A 27,920-nucleotide genomic window follows, 5' to 3' on the forward strand; every position below is an offset into this window, starting at 1 on the left:
GCCCAGAAATTTACGAATACGAAAAAATTGGAGAAAATTTTTTGAGCAAATTCCATTAAATAATATATCTATTAATAAGCACAGGTCTCCTATATGCAAATGTCTCATGTTTAGCCATCTAGTTGCCCCATTTACATATTCCCCTTCCTCCTAGTATTTTGTGCACTTTGTGAAATACCCTGTACTACATGAGCAGACAGTAAGTTGGTGACTACCACTTAGCATATAAGCAAGTTCTATGGAAGAAAGTATATCTTGAGGTTATCCAGTTGCTCATAGTTGGATCTGGCAGGGCACTTTGAAACACCAATCCCTTGTCATGTAGCGAAGTTTGGTAAACGTGTGTTTGCAAACTTGCTCAGTTCTGACATGTTCTTTTATAATTTTTGCATCTTTTCCTCCTGTCTTGAAACATCAAAACTGAAGAAAAAACCATGCTGAGCATATGTCATTCAACCAAGCATATTGTAAGATGTGTTTTTTATCTCATGATATGAGAGGGGGAAGAGGACAAGCAGTGGTACAGACTGAGCAGACCCCTGGAATTTAATGGCACTCTGTAATCGACCTGTTGCCTTGCAGGAATACACAAACCTCTTGGTGAGCCAGCAGCAGTTTCAACAACACAGAATCAAGACATAAATCTAGTGAGATACTTGGGATTTTAGTATATTGCAACAAAGAAAGGACATCATGTTCACCGTTTTTACCTTAGTTAGCCTTTCTCCCACTGTTCTGAGGCAATGGCATCAAGTAATGAAAAGGATACTGTTTTGCTGGGTGCGCTGCGCTGTGTCTGTTCCCTTATCAATCCTAGAGCACTTTGTCCTGGCTAAAGGACCTTCTGTCTGTCCAAGTGATGCTGAGCTTCATCAGTCTGCCTCAAAGGCACTGTTTGTTGCTCCCAGGTACTCTGACTTCTTCTTGTGCTTCATCCACATCTTCCTCAGGAGGCTGGGTGTCCCACACAGGTTGCCTCCCGTCAGCGGTAGGGAAGCTTCTGCTCCTGGTGGCAGGGTCAGATCATACTCTGCTGTCTTCCTCCAGTGCTGCTGGTGGCTAGCAAATAAAGGACAGATGCATAAAGCATTCATCTCCGTGGCTCTTCTTCCCTGCCTATGATGACCGGCTGCTGACAACCAACGGCTGCCCGTGTGCAAAGGGATGTCTGCACCTGGCCCGTCCCTGGGACCGGGGAGTCCGGGGTGAGCAGGGGCTGTGCGGGGCAGTGGGCTTGGACGCTGCAGCTGCCCCCACACCACTTGGTGCCCCGCAGTCCCTTGCTATCAGAGTGAACACTCACATGAGGGGAGGATGGGCTACAAGTGGGACCACTACTAGGTGCATCCTCTGCAGCATTTGCCACTAGACAAGAAGCTGGTAGGTGGCCCAGGGACAGAGCTGGGTCCTTCCACCTTCCCTGGGGACCATGCAGCAGTTCCCAGGCAAGGCAAGCTCCACTTGGCCAAGGGGGCTATGCTGGCTTACACTGGCTGAGGGGAATTTATGTCTCTGTGTACAAAGTGTGGGGACACTGTGGCAATGAGCTTGTCACTGTTCCCCAGGTGGCAATGGCGGCATCTCAAATATCTCCCAAATCTGGGTTAACTGTCTGCTGATGAGATGCATTTGTGCTATCGCCTACCTGTTCCTTAACTACACTTAAAAGACAATAAAGCTTTGTTTAAAAAATACTTCATTACACTTTATAATCTGTGTTAAGGCAAATATTATAGACTTCTTTCGGGGGAAAATAATGAAAATTTTAATTTAGATGCTTTTTTCCTAGTGATAAAACAGAGCTGTAACTAGCACTGGGGTAGATGTATAAACAGCCATGGCTGACAATGCAATCAGCATGTCCTTTAGCTGATCTCTCACTGCTTCTGGGAAGCAAGCAGCAAGGCTTTGCTGTAAATCACCAAGCTTTTACAGCTCCGGTTCAGAGGAGATTGGCAGCTGAGCACTTCTTCATGTTTCTGACAAGAGGGTGACCTGCGGCAGAGGTGCCCCAAACCCTCCCCTGCCCGGCAGTGCCCTGTGCAGCCCCCAGCTTGGCTGGAGGAGTGGGAAGGGAGTGGAAGGGACTTACTCATCTGTAGAAGTGCCATCGCCTGCGGGCGAGTCTGTGACAGCCGCTGCTTTCACTGTGGTATGGGCAACCGGCGATGGTGGGAACTGTGGAAGAAGCATGTCATTAGGAAATGCTGCCAATGAGTAGGGACCCCTGGTTGGTCTGAGGAAAGAGGCTGTTTTAGGAAAATCAAGAAGTACTGTCAATCTCTTAAAAAGAGAAAGCAGGTTAAGGACTTGACTGCCCAACTCTTAGCCACACAAATGTTCTTTGCTCACATGAATGGTCTCACTGAGCTCAGCATGGAGGTTGTATGAGAAAGAATTACACCTCCCATTGAAGGAGGGAGGGCTGCAGACCTTTTTATTCACTATTTCTCATGTCTGCCTTCCTGAGGAGGCTTTCTGCTGGCTGAGCAGCCTCCTGTGACCCTTCACAGGCCACCACTGCTGCTGGCTGTCCCAGCCATCACCACTTCTTCAGTGCCCAGAAATGTTTCCTCATTCTGCTGGGTGCTGCTCTGTGAAGTGGGGGGCCCTGGTTCATGCCCCCAGTCTGCCACGGTCCTGCAAATGCCTAATCATTGGCTTCCTCCTTATTTTATTTGATCATAAATTGCCCATTGGAACTGAGTCACATTTCCTCATTAACAGACCACTGAGACCGGCATAGCCTCCAAGATGGTAAACTAAAGTGTGGGCTGCCCAGAAATAGAAAAAAAAGTCAAAAATTGTGATGTGCTCTCATAATTTGAGGCAATAAACACACTTACTGATTTTGCTGGCAATACTGAAAAATTCTTCATATTATTGTCACTATTATAACTTTTTATTGTCACTACTACAGCTTTTCCCCTGGGATTAATCGGAGACTGGATAGACTGGATACTTTAGGTGTGCTCTGCAAGTATCCCAAGACTTAAAAATATTTGAAGTCACTTTTGCAAGCGTCCTTTGAAGTTTAACCAAGTTAATTATTGGTAGGTGCAGTTACTTTCATTACACTGAATGCCATTACTTTTAACCATTCTTAAATATTGTACAGTCACTTTTCTCGAGTGTAGCCCAGCTACCAGCTGGCAAGTACATTGCAGCCATCCAAAAGAGCATTTGAAGCCATAAAGTTTTTATAGCATAGTTTGGTGTTGGTCAGAATCTTTCCAAAAGACTTTTTTCTGTTTGAAAATCTAGTTTTTATAAAGTGTAAGGACTTTGGAAATTGTTTTTTGGTAAGAAAAAGAAGGGGGGCGGAAATGTTTTAGTAAAGCTGAGTAATTTTTAACCAAAACATTTCGTCTGACCATTACAGAACAAATTTTTAGTTTCTGTATGATGGTTTTCCCATCAAGGCTTTATTGCCATTTTTGATTGAAATGATTGTCATGTCAGGTTGGCATTCTGGAGAATATGAATTATTTCATCCTTGTTCCACTTTAGAAAATACCTTTTTTCCCAATTTGTGAAATTCTCTGAGAAACAAGAGGCTAATTCCTCCCAGCTCTTGCAGGTGTCTGAGCACCCAGAACGGGAGCCTCCCTGTTTCCATCCCACAACCCTTCCTGGTTCCTTGAGGGGCAGTTGTCCTATGCCAGTGTCTGTTCCCACCTAAGGCTCCTCTGGCAGACATCACGTCTCAAAGCCTTAACAAAGACTGTGAAATCTGCACGTACTGCGGCAGACTGACATGTTAATGTGGGACATGCTGACAGGTCCTAGCTTTTAAGATGCATCAGACAGTGGTAGTTGGTCTTGCTGTGTTTACTTACCAAAGATTTTCCATCTAACAGGTGGTTACAGGATTTGGATGACTCTTGGTCAGTAATTCCCACTGCAATGCATAAGAAACGTGGCATTATCAGTAATTAATGGCACAGCTTGTATGAAAAGCCTCCTTCCATGCAGTTAAACCTGGACATGAACAGAGCCCAGACTCAGGTTATGGTCCCACTAGATTTGATTATAGCCAAAAGTGCAGAAGTTTATTTATTATGATAATCTGCTGTGATGTCAAAATAAATTATTTTGGAAATGCTTAAGTCATTATAGACAGTCACTCAACTGCTTGCTCCTAGACTTTTCAAATGAGATTATAACTGTCCTTAGCAGACCAAGCTAAGTGGGAGCCCTTCCCCTCTGCTAACACATGTATCATAGAATCATTGAATGGTGTGAGTTGGAAAGGACCTTAAAGATCATCTAGTTCCAACCCCCCTGCCATCAGCAGGGACATCTTCCACTAGACCAGGTTGCTCAAAGCCTCATCCAACCTGGCCTTGAACACTTCCAGGGAGGGGGCATCCACAACTTCCTTGGGCAACCTGTTCCAGTGTCTGACCACCCTCACAGTGAAGAACTTCTTCCTCATATCTCATCTAAACCTACCCTCTTCCAGTTCAAAGCCATTTCCCCTTGTTCTATCACTACCTGCCCTTGTAAAAAGTCCCTCCCCAGCTTTCTTGTAGGCCCCCTTCAGGTATTGGAAGGCCGCTATAAGATCTCCCCGGAGCCTTCTCTTCTGCAAGCTGAACAGCCCCAACTCTCTCAGTCTGTGCTCATAGGAGAGGTGTTCCAGCCCTCGGATCATCCTCGTGGCCTCCTCTGGACTCGCTCCAGTAAGTCCACGTCCTTCTTATGTTGGGAGCCCCAGAACTGGGCACACTACTCCAGGTGGGGCCTCATGAGAGTGGAGGAGGGGACAGAATCACCTCCCTCGACCTGCTGGCCACGATTCTCTTGATGCAGCCCAGGATAAAGTTGGTTTTATTGGATGTAAGCGCTTATTGCTGGCTCATGTTGAGCTTCTTGTCCACCAGTACCCCAAAGTCCTCCTCAGGGCTCCTATCGATCCATTCTCTGCCCAGCCTGTATTTGTGCCTGGGGTTGCCCTGACTGAGGTGCAGGACTTTACATTTGGCCTTGATGAACTTCATGAGGTTTGCACGGGCCCACTTCTCAAACCTGTCAAGGTCCCTCTGGATGGCATCCCGTCCCTCCAGCCTGTCGCCTGAACCACACAGCTTGGTGTTGTTGGCAAACTTGCTGAGGGTGCACTCAATCCACTGTCCATGTCCCCAACAAAGATGTTGAACAGTGCTGGTCCCAATACTGACCCCTGAGGGACACCACTCATCACCGGTCTCCACTCGGACATCGAGCTGTTGACCACAACTCTTTGAGTGTGACCATCCAGCCAGTTTCCAGGTATGTATATACAATCAGCGGTCACATCTGCTGCTCCTCAGCAGTGGTTGGGTAACGCAGTTTTTGTGCATCTTGGAGCACAAATATCCTTTCTGGGTTGCCCTGGAGGTTGTTCTTACCAGGGCAGAAATGTGTGCTACATCCACCCCATCACAGGGAGGGTATTTAAACTTTCTGTCTGCCCATGGTGGAGCGGCACCTCTCTCTCTGCTGCCCTCAACCCTGCAGGTTACCTTCCAGTTCCAAGTGAGTGTACAGCCAATAACTTATCCACAAATAAATGCTCACTGAAAAAAAGTTGTGCTGAGGAAATAAATTAGTGAAAGATTTCATATTTTTCCTCATAGAGATGAATCCTCCTATTTGACTGGGGGAATGTGAAGATTTATCTTTTTTTCCCCCCCTCTTTCATTCTGTTTCTGGCCATTTTCAGTTGTCTGCTGTTTTTTAAAAAGCTATTCAGGTAAATGAAGAGCAAGGATCTACAGAAGTACCAGCATTCACCAAGACAGAGGATACAATATGATTCACAACTGCCATGACCAATGGACTATAAATAATAACAGCAAACATCAGAAATAGCCAAGATGCTGCTTATAGTGCTCTCTCCAGCCTGAGTTCACGGCCAGAACTGTCTTCTCCTTCTGGGGTAAATATCTGAACCAGCCTCTCTCTTCTTGCTCCCCACCCCTCAGCAGTAATTCCATTAGGTACCTAACTGTATCCTTCATGTCAGCGTTTAATTCAATTACCTCCTCTCATCTTGCATATTAGGTACTAACAGTATTCAGCAAGTGGCTCCAGGCATCAGTGCTTCAGCTAATGTCTATGTTTTCCTTTTTTTTTTGTTTGTTTTGTTTGCTCTTATAATGTCTGATTCTTCCTTTCAGCCCATCCCTCTTCTTAGTAGATGCAGAAAATGTTCTGGCAAACTTTTAGCAAAACACCTAAGCAAAAGTAAGTCCTCGTGGCTTCAGGTTTGTAAGTGCTCCTCAGGACGCTGATGGCTGGCTGTGGTGTGAATTCCACTTCCAGAAGGTGCTATGGGTGCCCAAGCCTGGGACAAAGGTTGCTCCACATATGTTATTCTGACCTGCCCAGTGTTTTCAAGATGAGTGCTTGCACAAAAACTTGGTACAAAACTGAGTGCTTCTTTCCTGGAGAATAAGTGCGATTTTTTTTAATCTCTTCATCCTCTGAAGCAAAGCACAGCTTTGATCACAGTCAGGAATTTCTTGTTGTGACCTCCTGCTACACTTACTTGCCTTCCTGCAAGCTGGAATGGACTGTCCTTATGCTTTGATATTTATGTAAGGTTTCCAATGCTAGCAATAAATGTGTTGATGGTCTCAACTATGCTCCTGTTTACACATATTTCACTTGCTCTGGAAATGGAACTGTTCACTTTATTATCCAGATTTCAAGTTGTGCTTTATCAAAACTGAAGTCTCTTTAATATTCAATAGTACTTATCTACAGAGCAAGTGCGGAAAACTCTACAGACACAGCTATTTCCAGTAAGAAAGTAGAAGGATGTTTTTGAAGGGTGAAATTTATGTGGAGGTCACATTTGTACAGAGATAAATGAAAACAGATGATACATATCCATATATATACCTCACTTCTTATCACATTATGCTGGCTCTTCAGCTGTTGAGAGACAGCTGGAGAAACCCTTCTGGACTCTCTCATGGCACCCTGTTCTCTGTGTAGGTAGTATTAGTACAGTGCATACTGAAACTGGACACTGCAGCACTTCATAACAAAGAGCTGTTTTTATTTTCATACAAATATTTGCAAACACTTCTACTTTCCTCCCCTTAAAGTGCTAAATCTGTAAAGTCAGACACTCAAAATTTATGAAACACCAGAAGTGGATCAAAGTTATTACATCCCTCTGAAGGATCTAGACATTGAGATTCAGTCTCTAATTTGTGACCAGAAACCATTTTTCCACAGACTTTCTGCTTCACTCATATAGATGGTGTTCACTCAGAAAGCAGTTGTTCATCCTTAGCGTTTATTTCTCAGTGCAGAGTCCTGTACTTACTTTCCCCACCAGTGAATCCTCTGAAGACAGGACTATTAATATTTTCATGGGCTCTTCTGAATTGCTGATCACTGTGGTCATCATCTGCACAAGTGTTTTAAAAACCAGCTTCATCAACTCCTGGAGGACAAGGAGTTATGCCAGGAAAACAGAGGTAAGTACTGAGTTTCAGATCAGAAGTTCCTGGGATCCAGTTTTTCAGAGGCTTGAGAAGGATGCAGCGCTGTTCATAGCCAAAGCACACTTTTTAGTGCAGCAGGAACTGAGTGCTCCCAGGTGTTGCAGCCAGAGATGTGAAGCAGGCACCCAGACAAGGGAGTTACATTGGTTGTGTGAGGTGACAAGCATCACTGAGGAGTCTGGTGGCAGTGATGGACAGAGTTTAGGGAGCTATTGCAGGAAACGTCCTGCCGTGGTCCCAAGCACCTTCTGTGCTGGGGGGAGCAGGGATCTGACAAACTGCCTCACTGTGCTGCACAAGCTTAGCCAGCCCTGCAGTAGCTCTCTTGTCTTGTCCAGGTGCTCCTGGTAGGTTTGTCTTGTCCTGTTCTCCTCACTCCCTCCTTCCACTCCTCAGTCAGTCCTTTTTGTCTCTGTTTTGTTCTAATTTAAACTTAGTTTCTCCCTCTTTCCCATTTAGCATCCCAGTTTCTTTGCCCACTCTCTCCCCTTTCTCCCCCTACAAGAACTGTTACCCCCTTTTCTGCTCTTCTTTTTGGATTCCTACATCTTTTCTCCTGTTTGCACCTATCTGTCATGCTTTACCTTTTGCTTCCTCTAACAGCAGAGACCAGCTTCCCAACTGGCTCTGCTACCCTCTACCCTGTAGCTGGTCCCAGCCACTCCTCCTCCTCTGCCCGCTCCAGCCCTTAAGCCCCAGCTCTTTGTTCATCCATTTCTTGGCTCCAGTCCCAGTTGGAGATCTTTCCTATGGTCCCAAGCTCGGTCTCTTCCTTTCCAGTTTCCCAGGCCCTGCTCTTGTCTACTTTGTGATCAAACGGGATGGCTTATGAGCAGTGCAGTTGCAGACCGGTGGTGTGAAGAACATGCGCCTTCATGGTAGTATCTGCTTACAGATTTAGCACCTTTTAACAGCTAAATGTCCAATGTCTGTACCAAACGTGCCATATGGGTTTTTTTCAAAGGCTTATGACTTGACTGCATCTGCATGATTTTTCAAGGGAGAGTAGAAGATGTATTTTTTTATTAGAAGGCCACTCCTAACCAAACTCCATGGCCCTGTTCCACCTTCAACCAAACATAGTACACTAGCCTTGGAGGAGCTGAATGACCAGTCTATTTATGTTTACTCATTTCCTTGGTTTTGCATTGACAAACTCGATTTTTCCTTCATGGGTTCTCACAAATAGGCTGAACAAGTTTTCGTTGAAAAAACAGAATCAGGTCTGTGACTGACATCCAGAATCTAAAATTTCATCCCAAATTATTATGTTCTGGCAAGTTCTAAGCAACTGAGCAGCGATCTTATATAATAAGATGACTCAGGCAAACTCAGTAATACTCAATCTATCATCTCTAAAGTATTGTCAGCCTTTGGAAAGGGAGTGTTTATGACTCTGAATAAAGTGAGTTTATGACTCTGAATAAAGCGAGTTTATGACTCTGAATAAAGCAAGAGCTCTGCAATGCCACAGTCATTATCTCATTAATTCCACTGGACATTTTAAGCATGGAAGTATCCTTCAGGTACATAACAAAGTGCCTGCTTTTTGCTATTGCAAACTGGAAGACTGCAATATCTAAAAATGTTCTGAAGCAATGGAGGAATAAAGCAACTTTGGTGAACTTACTGTGGGAGGCAGTGGCCTTGGTGGGGCAGGGTCCCCGCTGCTTGCAGCCCAAGCCCCGCACCTCCTCTTCGCTGTACAGCACCTGGAGGAGTTCACCCTGGTGGGGCTGCAGCTTCTCTGTCCTGCAGGGATGACGATCGGATATGGCTACCACCTACAGAGAAGAGGCAAAGCCATCCCGTTACACTTGGCCTGGGAGATTAGGTGGTCTGTCAAGGTCACAGGGAGGTAGCATGGTGCTTGCTTTTCTCCCTGCTTTACTGTCACCTGAAGGGGGTTTTGTTGGGTGGGGACTGAGGGATTTCATAGAATCATAGAATGGTTTGGGTCGGAAGGGACCTTTAAAAGTTATCTAGTCCAACCCCCCTGCAGTGACCAGGGGCATCTTCAATGGACCAGGTTGCTCAGAGCCCCTTCCAACCTGAACTTGAATGTTTCCAGGGATGGGTTTGTTTTGTTTGGCTCCTGTCTCCATGCATGAGATATATAAAAGTTTGGGAAAATCAAGTGTGATCTCCTTGGGACCCAGCTACTTAGTTATACCTTTCTGTATTCTCCTCAGGAGATGGAAATGTGGTCCTTTTCAAGATCTACTGAATGCGATGCACCTTTGAGGCAGCTCAATTTAATTTCTATTGCGCGATATCTTGGGCAATCAGTTAAACTTATGCAATGTGAATTACAAATACTACTTTTTCATGGCCTCTCCTGTCTTTTGGACTTATTTACATTTTAGACATGCTAAATGACTACGGAGGATACAAGGCAGTGAATAATTGTGATCCTAGAGATTAGTTTTCACAAACATTAGCTTGCACAAACAAAACTCCCTGAGAGCTGCATCTTTGAACATTACGCCCCCCGTATTTCGAACAGAGTCCCTGAAAATGAGTGTGAACAAAATCAAGTTCATTTCTGCCTCAATGTTGACTCAGCCATGGCACTTGCTGTGCTGCCACAGGCAACTGGGGAGACCAGAGATAACGTGAGCTTAAAAAAACAAGGATAGGCTCTGAGCAGTTGGATCTGTCAGGAGTGTTATTGAGGATGGTTCAGAAATAATTTTCTCAAGAAGATTAAAGTCCTGACAGCAGGGAAGGAGTGTTTCATACTTTTTTTTTTTTTTTAATTCTTCCCTGAAGACTTGCTACTGTCGTACAGAGAACAGGTTAAACAGGGTACAGATCCAAACCAGCAAGGAAACAAGACATGTGGCAACTATTCTGCCTGTTTCCTATTAGACTTACTTATGTTGATCTTATGTCAGAAGACCAGGAGAAAAGCAATTACTTGCATCTAACTAATGACTGATAGTTGCTATCTACATGTTTTATATATAAATACAGTTATTTTGTCTCAAGACTGAGACCAGCAACTGACCAACCTGCTACTGGCATAGAAAAAGCCGTAATTCCATCTATTCTTCATCTTCCATCTATTCTAACATACACTCAAGATAAAAACAAGATCGCATTCAAGCATGTCCCCTCACACAAAATTGTCCATTTTAAGTAAGTTTTAATTCAGTTTGCCATTAATCTGCAATATTCTGTGTATGTGATTTTTTACAAGACATAAAAACTTATGCAAACCAATGTTTTCCAAAAGAGGAAAAAAGAAAAACTCCAACCTGACCACTTTTTACTCTTTTGACTCCATGTATTCTCAGGAGTCTTGAACAGGCTACATGACCTAGATCCTACCAACCAGCAGGACAAGGGGCAGAAACTGTCCAACAGCAGGCGAAAATACTGCTAGAAAGGGTTGGTGAGGTAACCAAAGCCTAATCCAAGAGCTAAGAGGGGTTTTCTGCTCTGTAGATTTTGGCACACAGTGTAATACAGTCCCTGCTCTGTAAGCTACTTAAGGACCTGCCCAGCATTGCTTTGAAGTCAAAGTGAGCACTAGTGTCCTTGAAGAGAAGCATGTGCTAAAGGAGGCTGTGGCTGGGGGCCAGCTCTACTGACCATGAATCTGGCACTGCTGGGCAGAGCTGAACCTCAGCATCGTGCCAATAATTCAGAAACAAGGGTGATGCTGGTGATGAAAGGCCTCCTCTTGCTGCTGAAGCAGTTGGCATCGGCTCTCACCCAGCTGCGCCTGTACCAGTTCCAGGACCTCCCCATCCCTCTGCAGCAGCTCCTCACAGGCTGCAGGCTCCTGCGTCCACCTGAACCATGCAAGCTGCTTACCAGAGGCATTACCCTCCATCGCCACAGTGACATCGGTGGAGATACCCTTCTTCATTACGAATATGATGAGGTTGTGGCTGGCAGGGGTCTCTCAGGACAGCGCTAGAAGTCTGCCTCACGTGAACTATTCCTCTGGCTTTCAAGGAACACTACAAAGCTCACTGTTCCCACCAGTTCTGGAAATATGTGCCGTGCTCTTGGTCACGCTCAGTCTTCTTTGGTGTGTGACAGAATGTGTCTGCAACCCTCTGCTACTGAGACATCTGAGTTTGCTTCTTTTGCATGGTCACAGAAAGAGCATTTTTGGTAAGTCAGGTGCTGGCTGCGGTCTCTAAGCCTGAAAGTGGCTTATTTGGTCAGTGTAAAACACCGCTGACTTGAAACGTAAGAATCTCTCTGTGTGTTGCAAAGGATGAAATATAGTCTGGGGAAAGGAAGCAGGATGTTTAACTCCATTAATAGCAGGAATTGTTTAGGGGCATTGTCTATATTTTCAGGATTCCCTGTAACATGTCCTATCAGTTATACCAAAATACCTTCGAGCAGAAGAACCTGTATAAATAAGTTGCAACGCCATTTCCCATTACAGCTGGAGACAACAGCGCAATCTCTATAGCCCGTCTCCAGTTAACATCTTTGTTTGCAGCATTTGGCTGTAGTACAGTTTTGGAGTTTCTTATATCCTAATTCAAGATTTCACCGTCACTTCGGCTACCTCACCCATTACTGTAATGTGTAAAGACTTATCTAGGTCAGGAAACTAAACCTGCTGTAGCGCAGTTTTGATCTAAACTGCAGCTGACATTTCTCTAGGGTACCTAGGGTAAGGCAGAAGGATCAGCTGGAAGTCACTTCTCTTTTCTAGATGTACTAGGGAATTTAAATCTCTGTGAATGGCAGAGTCAGCCAAACTATGCAGAATTAGTAAACTGCTCGCCAAATAACTACTGTTTTTAGAACCTTGACGGGCTCAGTCTGTTTGCAGGATACTGACTCTGAATTCAGAGCTCAGCAAAGTCTCTTTTTTTGTGGATTTGACCACCTGGCATACCCACTGTTGGAATTAGCTGTAAGCGGAGAGCACAGAGAATGCAGGAGGGTTGCAGAGCAGTGCAGAGAACGTTCCAACAACCCAGCCAGTGCTCTTCGACCCAAAATCCCACCGCCCAACCAACCAGAAAAGGTGACAATTAAACATCTGGCTTTGGATAAAACTTTGAAACTTAGAGTCTGAACAGTGAAGTGCTTGTTAGTGGTGGAAACACCAGATTTGTAGAGTTAAGCTCTTTTTCATGGTCTAATGCTGGTCTAATTTTTAATGTGGCAGCACTAGCATACACAGAGGGATTTTCCATTTTTCTGCAAAGTAGCCAGCTATTGGTGTCCAAATTGGTTTTAGAGTTCTAACCAAAGGATTTTGGGGAAGGGAAGGGAAGGGAAGGGAAGGGAAGGGAAGGGAAGGGAAGGGAAGGGAAGGGAAGGGCAAGGACGGGAAGGGAAGGGAAGGGGGGAGAACTTTTAAAAAAATATATACTGTATTTCTTCAGGGAAGGGAAGGGAAGGGAAGGGAAGGGAAGGGAAAGGAAGGGAAGGGAAGGGAAGGGCAGGGCCTACTCTTCCTGGAAATAACTCTTAATAGGGCAATAGGAACTGTAAAAAAACATGTTTGTGAAACATTCAATTAAAAAAAAAAAGTTGTTTCCCCCTTTCTCTCACCCTTCCAACAGTCATGATAATGCTTTTGGGATTGGTTCTTGAATGTGATGGAAGTTACCCCACAAGATCAGTCATTTGAATGTTAAATCACTTAATGCTACACTGCTTGAGTATTTCTGCCATGAAAAAAGTCTGGCAGATGTCCATGTTGCTTGCTATTTTTGCACTTGCCGAGGATTAAAGTTGTGCATCCACTGCAATCACCAGAGCAGAAGATTTCATGTTGACTGAGGCATTTCTGCAGCACTAACCGCAGGTGCGGAGGTAAAAGGGAAAAAGAAATAATCATTCTACTACTTTTGTGTGGGTCTAGAAATTGGCAATCACAACTTCCTGACAGGCACGTATGTTCCAGTGTGCACTATTTATCTGAATGCTTGAGCATGAGCTGTAAACAGCTGCATCATGCTGAAGAAGGCATTGCACAAGTCTAAGGGTTGACTGTACCGATTGCTTTGGTTTGAGAGACTTGTTCATTTTCTTAGCTGGAGCTGCAGACCATTCATCAGGCTCAGTGCTCCCACTGCTAATATGATGCTGCCTGCATCACGACTAAGGGCCAATCAAAGGACACCTTTAATTGGGGTCAGGAAAGCCCCAAAGAAAAGAAAATACCCAACTATAAAAATATAGCAACAAACCAGCGACTTATATTTTCTTAGACCTTTATGAGTATAGTGCTGCTACAGCAGTTGATCCAATCCAAATGAAATATTAGAAGCTACCACTCAGCGGAAACAACAACTATCTGCTGAGATTTGGAGCATCGTAACAGACATACAGTTGCCCTAGATTTCAATGAAAGCTAGCTGAAAATTTCCATCTGAATAGTTTTATGAGAAAATTCTGGTTAGAAGAAATGGAGCATTTTGTTGGGAAAGTATCTATTTTGTCAGAAACTGGAGAAACTATCTGAGAGTTCTGTTTTATTAAGTCAGAATAGTTCAGTTTTGGTTTGGATTTTTCTGCTATTTTTATATTATATGACAAACAAAATATACAAAAGGCATAACAAATTAAAAAGGAGTATCTCAAAGTGGCTTATTTTGAGCAACACTCCAACACTCTGACATTCATCCTTATTTGGAATGAAGAGTAATTTTGAAAACCTGACTGAGTTATGAGATGAAAATAAGATTTTCACAATTTGAGAAAATACATAGATACATAGTTTTTACTCAAACACCACAGGCTTGTTATTGACCGTTCCTGGGGGCCACTTCAGGCGTGCTGTGAAGTACTGGGATCCTGTGATCCGCTTTAATAACCAAAAGGGGGGACAGGAGTGAACGTGGTGCTGTTTTTTCAGTGCATAGGTAAGTGTGGTAAATAGTGGGGACCTTCAGTGCTGTGGGGAGATTAAGGAATCAGGAATATGAAGAGAAGACTATCTACAAATGAGGATGGGGCTGGGAAGTGGGATAGGGCATGGGAAAAGGAAAGGCCATGGAGCAAAATATTTCAACAAAGTCTGTGCTAGAGAAGAGATGGGTCTGTAGTGAGAAGAAATGCTTTGGCAGAAGAGGCTCAAAGCTTGTAAAAAGTGCTTTGATATGCACAAGAGACAGGAGCTGTCATTCCTGCAAGTCAGAACTGCAATAAAAGGATCATGGAAGGTGTTGTGAATGGGCCAAGTGGGTCTAAGGAGGGAAAAATGGCTCTGAAGACAAGAAACCTCAAGCCCAAACCAATATATTGAAGTGTCCAAACTTGGAAAACATTTTCTCAGAGCATGGAAAAATGTTCAGTTCTTTTACTGTTGCTGTTAATGTTATTTATTTAGTCATAATAATCAGAGGCAAAAATATTTAAAGATGCATTGATGAGAACGGCAGGGAACAAGAGTCCCAGTCACGAAAGAGGGGGGATGGAGGAGAAAAAAGCTGAGACTGTGCAGCACAGTGTTGCAGGCAAGAGGGTTGTGCTGGGTGGGGGGCCAGGCACGGCTGGGTGGGGAGGAAAGGACCATGCCCATGCCTGTGCCCGTGCCTGTCCCTGTGCCCAGCTGCAAGCCACCACCCTGCTCTTTAGCTGCAGTTCGACCCCAGGGCCTTCGGTTGGGCTCCTTTGCACGAGGGCTGTGAAAATGGCTCATGTGCCAGCAGCAGCGGCTGTGGGAGAGCAAAGGGGGAACCAGCTCTTCTCCAGGGCTGTGCACATCTTGCCTTTGGGATTAAAATATCAAACCACTTACTGAGACAGAGCTCAGTTGTTAGTTTTTCTCTGCATTTGTGAAGGGCAGGCAGAGCAGAAAGTGGAGTCAGGGATTCTTCTGGTTGGGAGCTTGGCTTATTGAATCTGGGGGAGCACCTCACCTGCGGGGAATGGGGAAAGCTCTGGCTGTGCCCTCTGTGCCGGTGTACCAGGGCGAGTCGAGGACAGGCAAGTACCACCAGGACCAAGGGACAAGCATCCTCCTGTGGCTCTCTGAGAGACATCTTTTTGAGTTGAGGTTACAGTCCATTGCTTGGTGGTTTTATCCCAAATTCCCTGGGAAATGGGATATTGGCTCCTTGATTAATGCACGTAGGTACTGCCATGATTTGTTCGCTTTTCATTCCTGCCTGTCCCTCTGGCACTATTATTAGGGCTTTACGGATAAGAATTAAGTCTGTGATTCCCTCAGATGACCCATGTTGACAAGCTGTTATGTTCATTCTGACTAGCTCTGCACAGACAAACAGTATTTTTTGAGTTTTCAAAGTGCTTCTGTAAATAATACTGTTGCTTCACAGAAACTCCCCTTTCTGTTTCCCGCCCCACTCCCTGCATCAGACACCAATACACTTATTTGCCCTGAAAGATCTGCTTCTCATTTATCCATGGCACTTTTAAGGATAAGTTTAGGCAAAAATTGAAAAAAAAAAAAAAGAAGAGGGAAGAAAGGGAGATTTTTCTTACACTCTTTGTTAGGATGTGCTGCGTAGTTTTGGCTCGTCTCCGGGCAGGACTACATGCTGCAAAAAGAACAGAAACATGGTCAGAGTGCTCTGGAGAGGGACAAGCCCAGGCAACACTCTCAGTAGTGGTGCCCGCTGAAAATGCTGGTCAGGCTGAAACTTTTGGGAGACCATGAGAAGACCCTCATGCAGGTGGCAAGGCAGGAGGGCCTTAGCGGTGGCCTTTTTAATGTCACCTCAGAGAATATGTCCTAGCTCCACAATGCAGATATCTACGGGGGTAGGACAACAACCTTCCCCAAGTTTCTGCACCTTCCTCATAGGCTTCCAGGAGGAACTGTCCTTCTCCTTCCTGAGTTCTGATCTTGCTTCTCACCTAATGATGTTTCAGAAGGAAATGAGCTTCTCTTTCCATCCAGCCACCTTCATACATGACTAGTGTATACGCTAACTTTTGGAGAGGACTAACATTTTATCTAGACATTTTTTTTTTTTTTTCAATAAGCTAAAACTGCTTTGTGACATCATTTCAGTTTGATTGCATCATATCCAAAGCACATTTGCACTAAGCTGAGTCTTTTTCAATCCCCAAAATGACCCATTCAGTTCCTTGACTTAGGGCATTTTGCTTAAAGTCTGTTTCTGAATTTTATTTCTTAGACCCATGAAGACACTAAAATCATGGGCAAACCAGCATTGCTAGCCACTAGACACAGAAGAGGCCAGGACCATAAGCCAAACTTTTGACTGGACTGAAGCAATTGGTTTTGGGTGAAGTTTTTTTTTGGACAAAGTGAAGACTCTTTAAACATTTGTTGTTTCAGTTTAACTTGAAACTGGCCTGAAAGATTGTGATATTCCCAGCTCTCTCTCTCTCATCACATCTTACCTTTTGCTCTTTAAAATTATTACCCTCCCCTGTGTTCAGGCTACAAGAGTCATGATTACAGGATTTAGCAGTCAGTGACAAAAACAGGCCTGCAAAAACCTGCCAAATTTGGAGAATTAACTCCTATTCTGAAGGCTGACCCTGAGGGCAAGGCACGTGAATGGGGGTTTCCTATTCAGGCTCCATGTATAATCCGAAGTTTTTGAAGAGCCAGGAAGGTTTATTATGGGATGATGGGTGACTTGCTCTCCTGGGGAGCTTTCCTTTACATTTGTTGCATACTTTCAACTCCAGGAGTTGCAGTGCTTATCAATATTAAGGTTTGCAAAGAGTTTTTAAGCTGTGGAAGCAGATGGAGGTCATCCAAGGCTGCTCATTACTGCAGCCAAACTCGTCTTCTCTGATGGCAGGAATAATAAGTGGCTGGGCTTTCCAGGGGTCTGGTACCAGCAGAGCTGGCAGCAGGACCAAAGTCATTCTTCCTAGACAGCTTGCCTTGCGCTGGTCTAAAAGCCACCACCCCTTGATACCCCAGTGAGGACACAAGTGCTGAGCATTAGGACCTCACTGGATAGAAATAAAGATTTGGCCTATGCCCTGCCCGTGGTGAAAGAGGACAGTAACACGGGAGGTGATCAGGCTTGCCCCGGGTCCCGCCGGCGACCCGTTGCAGCGCAGGGTACTACCACGCTGAGCTCCCCACAAGTAAGTTATCTGCCTGTATAGAGCTTGAGAGCCTGCTGAGCTGTCAGGTCGATCACAGTCTGTTTTGCACAGCGTGACATCCTCAGGGATCCCTACTGCCTTCTCCTGCAGGACACGTTTTATATTTTAAACCATGGTGAGTGTGGGATGAAAACCAGACAAACATCGCAAAGGTGGGTTTTTTTCCCTAGGAATATCTTGTAACTTGTCTTTGAAGCTGCTGCAGTCACCTTTACTTCTGGAATTTCCTCGTGTGAGGACTAAACTAATTGGTCACAAGCAAAACACTCGAGTGCAGAAATGTTTAGTGATGTAAAGAATTATCTTCTTATCTCTCTGATATTTTATATATTTTGCTGGGCAATATGAGGACCACAGTTTATACAGATTTCTACCGGAAGCAAATACTGTTGTGCTGTTATCGGTACCCAGGCTGGTGCACAAGGAACAGCACATAAATGTGTCTAATGGTAGTAAATTTGCTTATTTTCAGAGTATGTTTGATCCACAGTCCAACTCACTGCCTGTAGTCTGCCAGAGCGAGTGGCAAATGGCTTACAGGGGCTGAAGAAGGGCAAGGCATAAAAGGGACAGAGCACCAGCAAACATGCAGCTACTTGAATAGCCACTGAAGGAAGAGTGAATCACAGATGTAGCCAGAAGCGACCCACTTGCACAGGAACACAATGGCAGCAATGCAAACAGTGGGGCTGCAGGGCTCTCCCCACAAACATGATTTTCTGCAGGGAGTGGAAGCAGGAAGGGAAGAATGAATCCTTGCAGATGATGTTTCTGGATTTGCCCGCAAAAGGATGTTTGTCTGTACAGTCCAGCTTTCGGGCAACAAAAGCAATTAAACTGATGGTTCACTTTGTCATTTCCACTTATATTCTGAAATTAAGCAGCTGAGAGCTCATGCTCGCAGCTTGCAAGTAGAGATCTGATCTGGCCCCACAATTTGTTTTCCTTGCTTTTACCTGCTTTCTTGTTGCTGAAATATGCAGCCATTGAGTTTAAACTAATTTGTTCAATCAAATGCAGACTGGGCTTTGTCCGGTTCTTACTCTTCATTACCAGCAATTAATGTTAATCATGCATTCATTTCCAGGGCATGTCTTTGGAAATGTTCCACTTACTGAGCCAGCAGACTGAAATTCAACATTCATGCAGTTCACCCAGTTCATCTGAGCTGCTAACTGCTCGCGGAACTTCATTTTCTTTTCTATTACACAGAATAGCCACACAGTTGCAAGCTGTCACTTTCGCAATTACCTCATAGGTACATCAACACCGATTCCAGATCTCCCAGTTTTGCCAGTGCTAGGATTTTACAGAGCCACAATGTCGAAGCACCTGCACGGATTAGCTCCAGAAATAAGCAGTGAGCACCGGGCTGCAAGCAGAGCACGGCATGGCACGGCATGGCACGGCAGAACAGAGAAGCTGCTCACTTCAGAGATCTCCCTGCTGCCAAACACCCCATCCATCGGAAAGACAACACCGTACCGGTTGCTACAGTTTGAATGTACTCACATTTGGATGAAATCACAGTGGTGAAAACTTCCAAATTTTCGTCGCTGCAGCTGTAAATCTGGTGCATTTTCCACGTCTCTCTCCTGACTGCCTTTCAGCTTCATGCAACCGCTCTGAACTTCTGGTAAATAGGTTTCACTAATCCAATCTGGCTCTGTGATCATTGTCCAGATCTACAAAGGACAGACTGATGCTGTGATCTCATCTCATTCCATATTCTTCATTGCAACATTTTCTGCTCCCATCTGCCTTTCTATGAATACTATTAATGCAAAGATTTAATTTAGCTGTTACTTAAGCCTCTACTCAGATAGAAGCATTTTATTTTACATCTCCTTTTACCAGTCTGGAGAAGCCTTTACAATAAATGGCTGATAACTGAAGTCTGTTCTGTGCAGACAATTTATAGGCAAATAAACATTTACAGAAGTACTGCAAGGATTTTTAAAATAAGTTGGGTTAATACTTTGTGTACCTTAACACATTTATTGTAAAAAATTTCTCCTCCCATATAATGAGGAGCTGAATCCAGGTGTATTAAGAAAAGCATTTTGTGCTTTACCTTTTAAGTTCCTAAACTAGTACCCGAATCCTGGGCACTTTAGTGTAAAATTTCAAATGCAGATAACTAAAGAAGGGCACGTCAGGCAGACATACACAGGTCTATATGCCCCTACACTACAGTGGTTGCAGAGGGAGGGCAGGTGGCTCATATGAGTTCCAATATGCCTTGATGGCTCTGGGGCCTAATTCCATATTTATGCACTTCAATAAAGGGTCTTCTTGCTGAAGCTTTTCATTCCTTAATGCTCCCATCAAAAATTGTTCCTTTCCACATCTGTGAAAATCAGCCCCCTCAACTGCTGGTGACTTACTGCTGCCATGGACACCTAAGCTCGAAAATTTTGGCTAGCAGGCTCCAGCAACTGATGTAGCAGAAACACTTTCAAGTGTGAATAATGATATTAAATTATGTCAGTCTAATGAATAGCCTTCATTACTAGCACGTGTATGTAATTAACACAAAAACTAGTGCTGTCTTCTCCTATAGACATCTGCCACCAACAGTCTCGGATGGAAAGTGCCAGTAAATACGGGCTGTCACTGACATCTTCATGTAATGTTTCTTCTTTGAAATAATAATATTGGTGAAATACACATCCTGAACCTGGAAGCATTTTAGTTGAGTGGAAGGTGTCACTGTTTCAAGAAAGACACGAGTGAAGAGAAGCTGGTATCCCTTGTCACCTTCCAGGGCAGCCTCCTGCTGTCCAAGGGCATTGAACCCATTGCGGGGCTGGGGCCATTGTCTCAGGAAACCACGCCGTGTTTGCAACGGGCGGTGGGGCGGCAATATAATCAAGCAAAACTTCAATTAGTTTTTGATTTATTGCGCCACATGTTCTGCTTGTATGACTGATGTCATTAACATCAGGCTTGGGTGGTGTGTTCATCTGTCCCTGCCCGGCTCCCTCTGAAGGCACACACACTCAACAGATGGGGAGCTGCACGGGCGCGAACGCAATTGTTTATCCCCCTATTGTTCCTGTGTCAAGCGATCAAACCAAATCCATTACCCGCCAAGAAAAAGATCAGCGCACCGTCCGTTCAGCAGTGAATGGAGCAGAGGCGGTTATGCAGGGAGGCTTTAAAGCTTTCAAAAGGATAAAAAAAAAAATAAAATAATGAAGAGCAACACTGAATAGATGACCAAAAAAAAAAAAAAAAAAGCTGTAACAAATCTAACCCACTCTTTATTTCACCTTTGGATATTCAGAGTCCTATAAGAGGCACTTTTGGCTCTGAGTCACTGTTTTCCTAGTTATAAGTATGACTTAAAGATATTTTAAAATCATAGTTGGGGTTTAACATTACAACAAATATTTGCTGTTTCCTCATGTTGAGAGGTGGTGGGGATGTGGAAACTGAAGTGAGACTCAAGAGCTGGTTACCAGCCGGTATTCACTGCATTATAGGTTAGGTTTTGAGCAGGTAGGCTTTGAACACCTATCTTTACAAGGGACATGATGCTCTGGGGCTGAGTCACTGTGCAGAGAGCTGGCAAAAAGCTCTCACATCACTGCCACAGAAAACAGGGTTTAGGAGGACCAATATAATCTGTCTCATCTGGGAATGAATTTTCCCGTTTGCTGCTTCATTGTTTCCAGATCCTACAGGATAGTCGAGCACTGTGAATGCCCAGGGTTTTGCAGGTAGTTTCAATGTGGCTTTAAGAGCAGGACTACACATATTGGTCTACTTTTTTTCCAGTTATCTGTGAGTTATTTTGGACAAATATCTTGGTTTATCTACCTATAAAATAGGTGTGACGATACCTGCCAAGAAAGTGTGCCATAAAGGTCAACTGCATGCAACCTGACAAAGACCAGCAGGACAGGAATTTTAGCACTGAGGAAGATACTCTCCACAATGCCCAGCCTAGGAACTGCTTGCAGAGCTGCATCAGATGATTTCATGTAGTATCTCTCTCTGGCTCCCTACTGACGTAGCAAGAGTTCACTCTGTAGTGGGAGCAGGAAACCAAACATTTATTGATCTTATGAATAATTTTTTCCCCCAAATTACATAAAATATCTAGAAACTATGCTAAATTTTTTCCTCACTGCTAAACACAATTAATAACCTACTAATTTAATTCATGTAGTTCTGCTGCAGCCATGAGAAGACCCAAGAAAGTTTTTGCACTGGAGTATATCTTTGACTGAAGACTCCCAAGCCAATATGTGGAATTCAAATTCCTCGCTGTGGGCCGTGACACATCTGTTTACCAAATACCTGAAGTCTCAGTGTTGTCAGCAAACGATCAAAACATTTGCTGGTGGAAGAACTTGGCAACCAAAGGTGAATGGGGACAACTGAAGAGGAGGAAGAGGACAACTCAGGACACAAGAATAGACATATGGTGTCAGGCAAAACATCCATCTAACCTGAACTGCAGGTCTGGTGCAGGCAAGGTATTTGATTTTTGGGAACGTGGGCAGAAAGGAGGGAGTGGCGGAGAAGGGGAAAAGACATATGCTGAGGCAAAAACAACTCATGAAAATAGCAGAAGGATCAGTGAATCTTGTCAACATGGCAGAAAAATACCATAAGCTGTCAAAATGTCACTGCAGGGAGGTGGCGGGGATGTCTTTCCCATGGGCTGGATCTGTTCAGCCACACTTGGAAGAAACAAGTGTAGCTGCCTGTCCTGTTTACCAAGTATGCTAGATTTGGTAAACTTAAAGGAAACAAAATAAAACCAAATTTTAATTGTGGTTACAAAAAATGTAACTAAAACTTTGAGTGATATAAGCTAAGTATCAGAAACCTCTAAACCTTTGTAAACAAATTAATGCCTTTCCAGCACAGCATTTTCTTCCAGCGAAGCGGATGGGAAGCATCCCGGTACTCTCAGCGTATGCAACGTTGCCAAGGGATTCCCTGGCCTGCCGAGGACAGAGCTCTTCCCAAGGCAGGGCTCTGGCTTCTCCCTCTGGATCTTGTACCTTGTTTCGTAAGAGGCAAATCTAATCCATACTGATCCACTTGAGCCTATTTCTTTCCATTAGCTGGACAATATGATAAGGATAAACCCCAGGTATTTTTGGAATAGGACTGTGAATTTAGAGGTATGCACAGTTAACCATTTAAAAATAAGATAGGATAAAACTACACATGCATGCTGCAGACATTTACTCTAAAACACTTCTGTGTGATGCAGAAAAGGAAAAGCAACAAAAAAAAAGCAAAATATATAGTGAGCTTCTGACACACAATCTGTTATTTTTCTCTAAATGAAAGGAAAAGAGAGGCAGATACGCTATCAACAACTTCACCTCACTGTTGCAACAGTCTGCAAAACTAGTTCAAAATTAAAGTAGCACTGCATGGCTAAGAGGTCTGTGATTAAGTGACGAATTTCCAAAAGTAACATTTTAATTGGCATCTGGCTGGAAGCTGCTGTAACAGATTTTACCCAAATAGGAATATGACAGTCAAGGTATTTAAAAACATTTTGAACTTTAAATTCACTATAGGGGACCTGGAGAGAGGGATGCGAGTGTTGTGCAGTTTGAAAGGGCTACTGCACAGACTTCTCAGCTACTCATTAAAGGAGATACCAGCCAAACCTGGAAGCCAAGCTGAAAGCATCCCCTGCCTTGTTACAGAAAGATACTGCAGGATCCTAAGAAAAATACCTAAGCATGGTTGGCTCCTCTTAAAAAAGTTATGTATAGATAATTGGACATTCACAAATTTGCCCCCAGCTTGTACAACACACTTGAGTAAGTCCATACAGTGATTAGCGAGAAGCACAATGCCCAGCACTGCAAGGTTCAAGTCCCGCAGAGCTTGTGCCAGCAGCGGGGATCGCACTGAGCCAGCACTAAAGCCAGGGCCAGGCGGAGCACGTGGAGGCTTAACAAGCTTTCACACACTGGTCATGCACTGGTAATCCACAGAAAGCCTTAAAAATGTCAACGAAAGATCGATATGTCCAAACTGGGCTGTGACAACACCAGCTTATTAAGATGCTGAACTTTAATTACATTTGTCCTTGATTAATTAATTTTTCAAGCTAATTGACCAGTGAGGTCTTTATTCCCCTGATAAAGCACAATCATTTTTGGATGGGGCTTTTTCACTCTCAATTTTTTTCCTTTAAAACTTTTAAAGATTATTTTGACTATTGGCTTCTGATGTGTACACAACCATTTTTGGACAAACAAGCACATTAATTAAAGCTTGTCCTGTGGTTCCTGGCTCTGTGCAGTGGCAGCTCTCTTGCTCTAACTGCATATTATGTCTTACACCACATGAAGGAAAATCTGCTGCTTGGGTAGTCAGGCACAAACTACTTGGGATTCCTCCCATGGATAAGCCTAAGGAATGAGGAAGCCTGAACTGTCACCTTACTTGTCTCTAGTGTGTCCTCACGCAGCCATCAAGATACTTTTGCCACGTGCAACACACGTGCTCTGTGGCATGAAGGTCCTTGGAGGGTATCAGATGGCATTGCCTCTTCTGGTCTAACTTCTGCCTGAAAACTAGATTAAATTTAAAACAAAGACCATCATTATTGGAATTTAGAGACCCCTGTGCTAGAAACTTAGAAAACAGGAAGTAGGAGAAGCTGCACTAAAGGCACAGAAGCAAGATCAAATTTATGAGTCCCCTTTTGGTCCTGATTTAAGTTAGGGTGCCTGTGTGAAGCAGCAAGACAGCACAGGAGATGGCACCGCAACAGAGGTGGCTTTAGGATAGAGTGGGAGCACCAGTATGGAACCGCTGTGTCTTGGAAACGTGAAACTTCAGCGGTAGCTTCTGTGTGACAAGTATGTTAAATGGTCATACACCGTTTGGCCATGAGTCTGGAAGGGGAAACTCTGATGCCAGTTATCCTAAAAAGGGTTTTGGAGAGATGAAACGGGTTATCTTGTCTCCCTGCTGGTTTGGCCTTTGGCCTCTCTACTGATGCTGCCAGCAGGGGTGTCAAAGATCTTCTCCTTTAAGTACCTGACTTGTTTCTAGGAATCTGATTAAAGTAGATCACTGGAGATAACAAGAGGAATTAATGCCACAAATACATAGGAGAGGATTTTCAAGCTCATAAGCTACACAGAGGTCAGTCCTTTCCAAGTCATGCAAGCCTCTGAGATCTTTGATTTTTGTGGGATTGATGATTTTTACTTGTCCTTTTCCTCTGTCCTATTAGCCTTTACACATAAACACTTACCTTTATTAATTCAGTTCTGGTTGCAGTTTGTTCAGTTGCTCTGTTCACTACATGGCACATACTGCACAGAGGCGAACCTGGGAGAGAGAAAACCAAAAGGGAACAGGAAAAAGTTCTCAGCTGCTTTGCAATAGACATGGCACACTCCATAATAACTAGATAGTTTTAAATTCTACATCCTTAGTGTTTTTACAGTGTTTTGTAAAATGTGTATTCTCATCTTAGATGTTCCCCTGAAGTCTGATGTTTCTATATCCTCTCAACTTGGTCAGCCAAAAAGAGGTAGACTCCTAAGTGCTAGATCTACAACTTCTTATACTCTCCAGTTTGTAACCATGTTATATATTCACGCTCAATGTCTCAGCTGTAAGCAACTGTGTGCATACGTCTGCACAGACATCAGTTTTTTTACCAGTACCTTGTCTCCTATGCATATGCAGATGTCCCCAGTGAAGGACACGCTTAGACCTTCAGCAGCCATCAGCCAACCCTGCACTGTCCTTGTTCAGCAGGTTGGCATTTGTAGGTCAGCTCTGTTGGGTAGGTCCCTGAACTGCACTTTACAGTCGGTGACATCATCATTTCTGACATGAGAAGTCACAAATGGTTAATTTACTGTCAAAATCTGTCCCCTGTCTCTGTGCTCAGTTTTACTGAGTAGTCCTAATTTTAGGACTTCCAACAAATACAACAGGTATCAAGTACATCAGCTTAACTGCACCAGGAACTAAACTTGGGAGAAGGCTACATGAAGGCTGTGGGACACGCTCTTTTAGGATGTCCAAAGTGCCAGAAAGGTGAGTGGCACCACTGTGAGCACGTCTAAATGGGACCTGCATGCTCCAGAAGTGGGAACAGAGGCTGCAGCCCTCTGGGAGGAAACATTAAAGTGCCACCTCTTACAGCACAACACCAACATGGCTTCAACCCTTCCTGGCTTGGAAAGATGACCCTGGAGAAGGACTGATCCACTGAAACAAGTGTTACAGAGGCTCTGAGGTTTTTGTAGTGCAAGGCAAATGAAATTCAGCCTCTGTTCCTGTTAATTCCATTCCTTGCTGCTCTGATAAGCACGTAATGACAGCTTTCACAACGCAGGGACCTGTCCATCGGAAAATGGATTACAACCACCAACTCTTGAACACAAACTAGTGAGCAACCATCTAATGGTGACTAGAGAGACACCACAGGTCTGTGCTGGTGACCTAGAGGTGAAAAGACTTTATTTGTCCAACCGAATCCCCAAAGCTTTCAGACCCCTGATCAGGCAGGAAGTTCTGATCTAAATGACCATTAATCTTCCTTAAGGTGAAAAGGTCAGAAGAGCAAGTTATTCAATGTTAACTGTTTTTTTACGGCAGCAAAAAGCGTCTTTATTTCCAACGCTGTCTTAAAATATACAGCAACACTTAAGCATCCAAACTTTCACAGTGATTTTTCAGAAGTGATGTCAGCTTTTAGACAGAAGACAAAGTCCACACACAGTGTCAGCCCCCCACAGCTGTGTCCACAGCCATACCAACAATGCCACACAATGGTGTCCTGAAATCCCATAAAGGCAAGCGACAATGCCACAGAATGAAGCGATAATGCATTGGAGCTGCTGACAATCAGTCCTTAACATGTGTTATCCGTTTGACTGCAGGTGTAAATCAGCATTTCAATGTCAAGTTGCTAATTTAAGGTTGTATGGTCAAACACCCAAATAGCTGTACCCCAGGAAAAGCACAAGTGCTTTGTTAAAGTAGGTCAAAGTCACTGCAAGTCAGGGAACATGGAGGAAAAGTTCCACATCAATAAACCAGGATTTGTGCTATGATATATATATATTTCATGATACAGTAGCATTAAATTAAATTAAACATTTACCAGCAGCTCAGAGGACAGTGAGGGCACAGCCACCATTCTGCTGTCGCTCGGCTGACTTTGGCGGCGTGCGTGCTGCTGGCGTACACAGCAGCAGAACCAGGCTCTGTGGCCCTACAGTGCGATATGAAGTAACACGGCTCTCCAAAGGATACAGGTCACATTTCCTCTGCTTTCACCTACCTGTGCCGCCTCATGGATGTCCACTTTCCCCCCTTTAATTCCCACATTCAAAGAAATAAGGAAAACATCTGCTGCCATTTGCTGTAGAGTTCTCTGAACACCAAGTACATGGAATTTTTCAAAAGAAACCAGGCTGAAAGTATTTTTTTCATCCCTTCTCCTATTACTAGGAAAGTAGTTAACTTAAGACCCTGATTAACATTCCATTGAGCTGTGTCAAATGGTTCTTCCTCTTATTGTTATTATTTGGCTGTACAACGTTTTCTACCAACTCACATGTGGCAGCTGTTTCAGTACAATGGGGAAAAAAAAATGAGTGGCATTTTAGTGGGTTATTTAGTGGGAGCCTAGAACTGGCAAAATTCAAAACTGCATTCAGAAATGCTGCATCTAAGGGAACTGCAGCCTTCCTAATGATAGCCCAGGTTTTGATTTTTTTTTTTTTGTCTCTGTTTCACTGAGAAATTGAGAGCAACAGTAGAAGCTTCTGCTTATTCTCATGCACAACTACACATAAAAAAAATGCACTAGACATTTTGTAACAAACTGAGCCTGTGTGATTTCTCATATGTACACTGCTGGGAAGTACAAAAGCAACTACCTACGGTAAAAAAAAAGCACGTGCAAAGCAAGTTGGACCTCTGCAAATTCAGTCGCTGACAGTCCTGCCACACCATTGCTCAAAGAGGAACCTCTTCCTCTGCAGGTGGCCTGGTGGTGAGTCAAAGATGGAACCAGGTTTCTAGGCAGGATGAGCAGGTAGCTGTGGAAGACCCTCTTCTCACTGCCCAGTGCTGACACTGCAGCAGACAAGCTCCTCTGTGTACCGCTGCCTGAGCTACAGGTTCCAGAGAGGTCAGGAAAACGCTCACATCATCTTCTGTACTCACTAGCTGGTGTCTGAATTTAAATTAAGTTCCCTTTTATTTGGGAAGCACTCAGGGATGGTCTGAGGAAAAATGGAGACCATACCTTTAGGTGCGTTGTGTTGCTTCAGGGGGCTGTTGTCCCCCCTCCACAGACACACTCAATGCAGTGCCGTATTTATCAGGCTGGAGCTG

General features: G+C 44.1%; 1 protein-coding gene across 1 annotated transcript; it reads right to left on the minus strand.

Annotated features, from left to right (window-relative positions):
* Positions 1–872: 872 nt before the first annotated feature.
* On the minus strand, positions 873–19,137 carry VXN (vexin). Its single transcript, XM_010177748.1, has 6 exons — positions 19,071–19,137; positions 15,945–16,000; positions 9,136–9,289; positions 3,840–3,901; positions 2,093–2,178; positions 873–1,059 (listed from the first exon to the last, which is right to left on the minus strand). The coding sequence occupies exons 1-6, from the start codon at positions 19,135–19,137 to the stop codon at positions 873–875; spliced, it is 612 nt and encodes a 203-aa protein (XP_010176050.1).
* Positions 19,138–27,920: the final 8,783 nt, after the last annotated feature.

The sequence above is a fragment of the Antrostomus carolinensis genome, unplaced genomic scaffold, assembly GCF_000700745.2.
Source record: "Antrostomus carolinensis isolate BGI_N321 unplaced genomic scaffold, ASM70074v2 scaffold6891, whole genome shotgun sequence".
Classification (NCBI taxonomy): domain Eukaryota; kingdom Metazoa; phylum Chordata; class Aves; order Caprimulgiformes; family Caprimulgidae; genus Antrostomus; species Antrostomus carolinensis.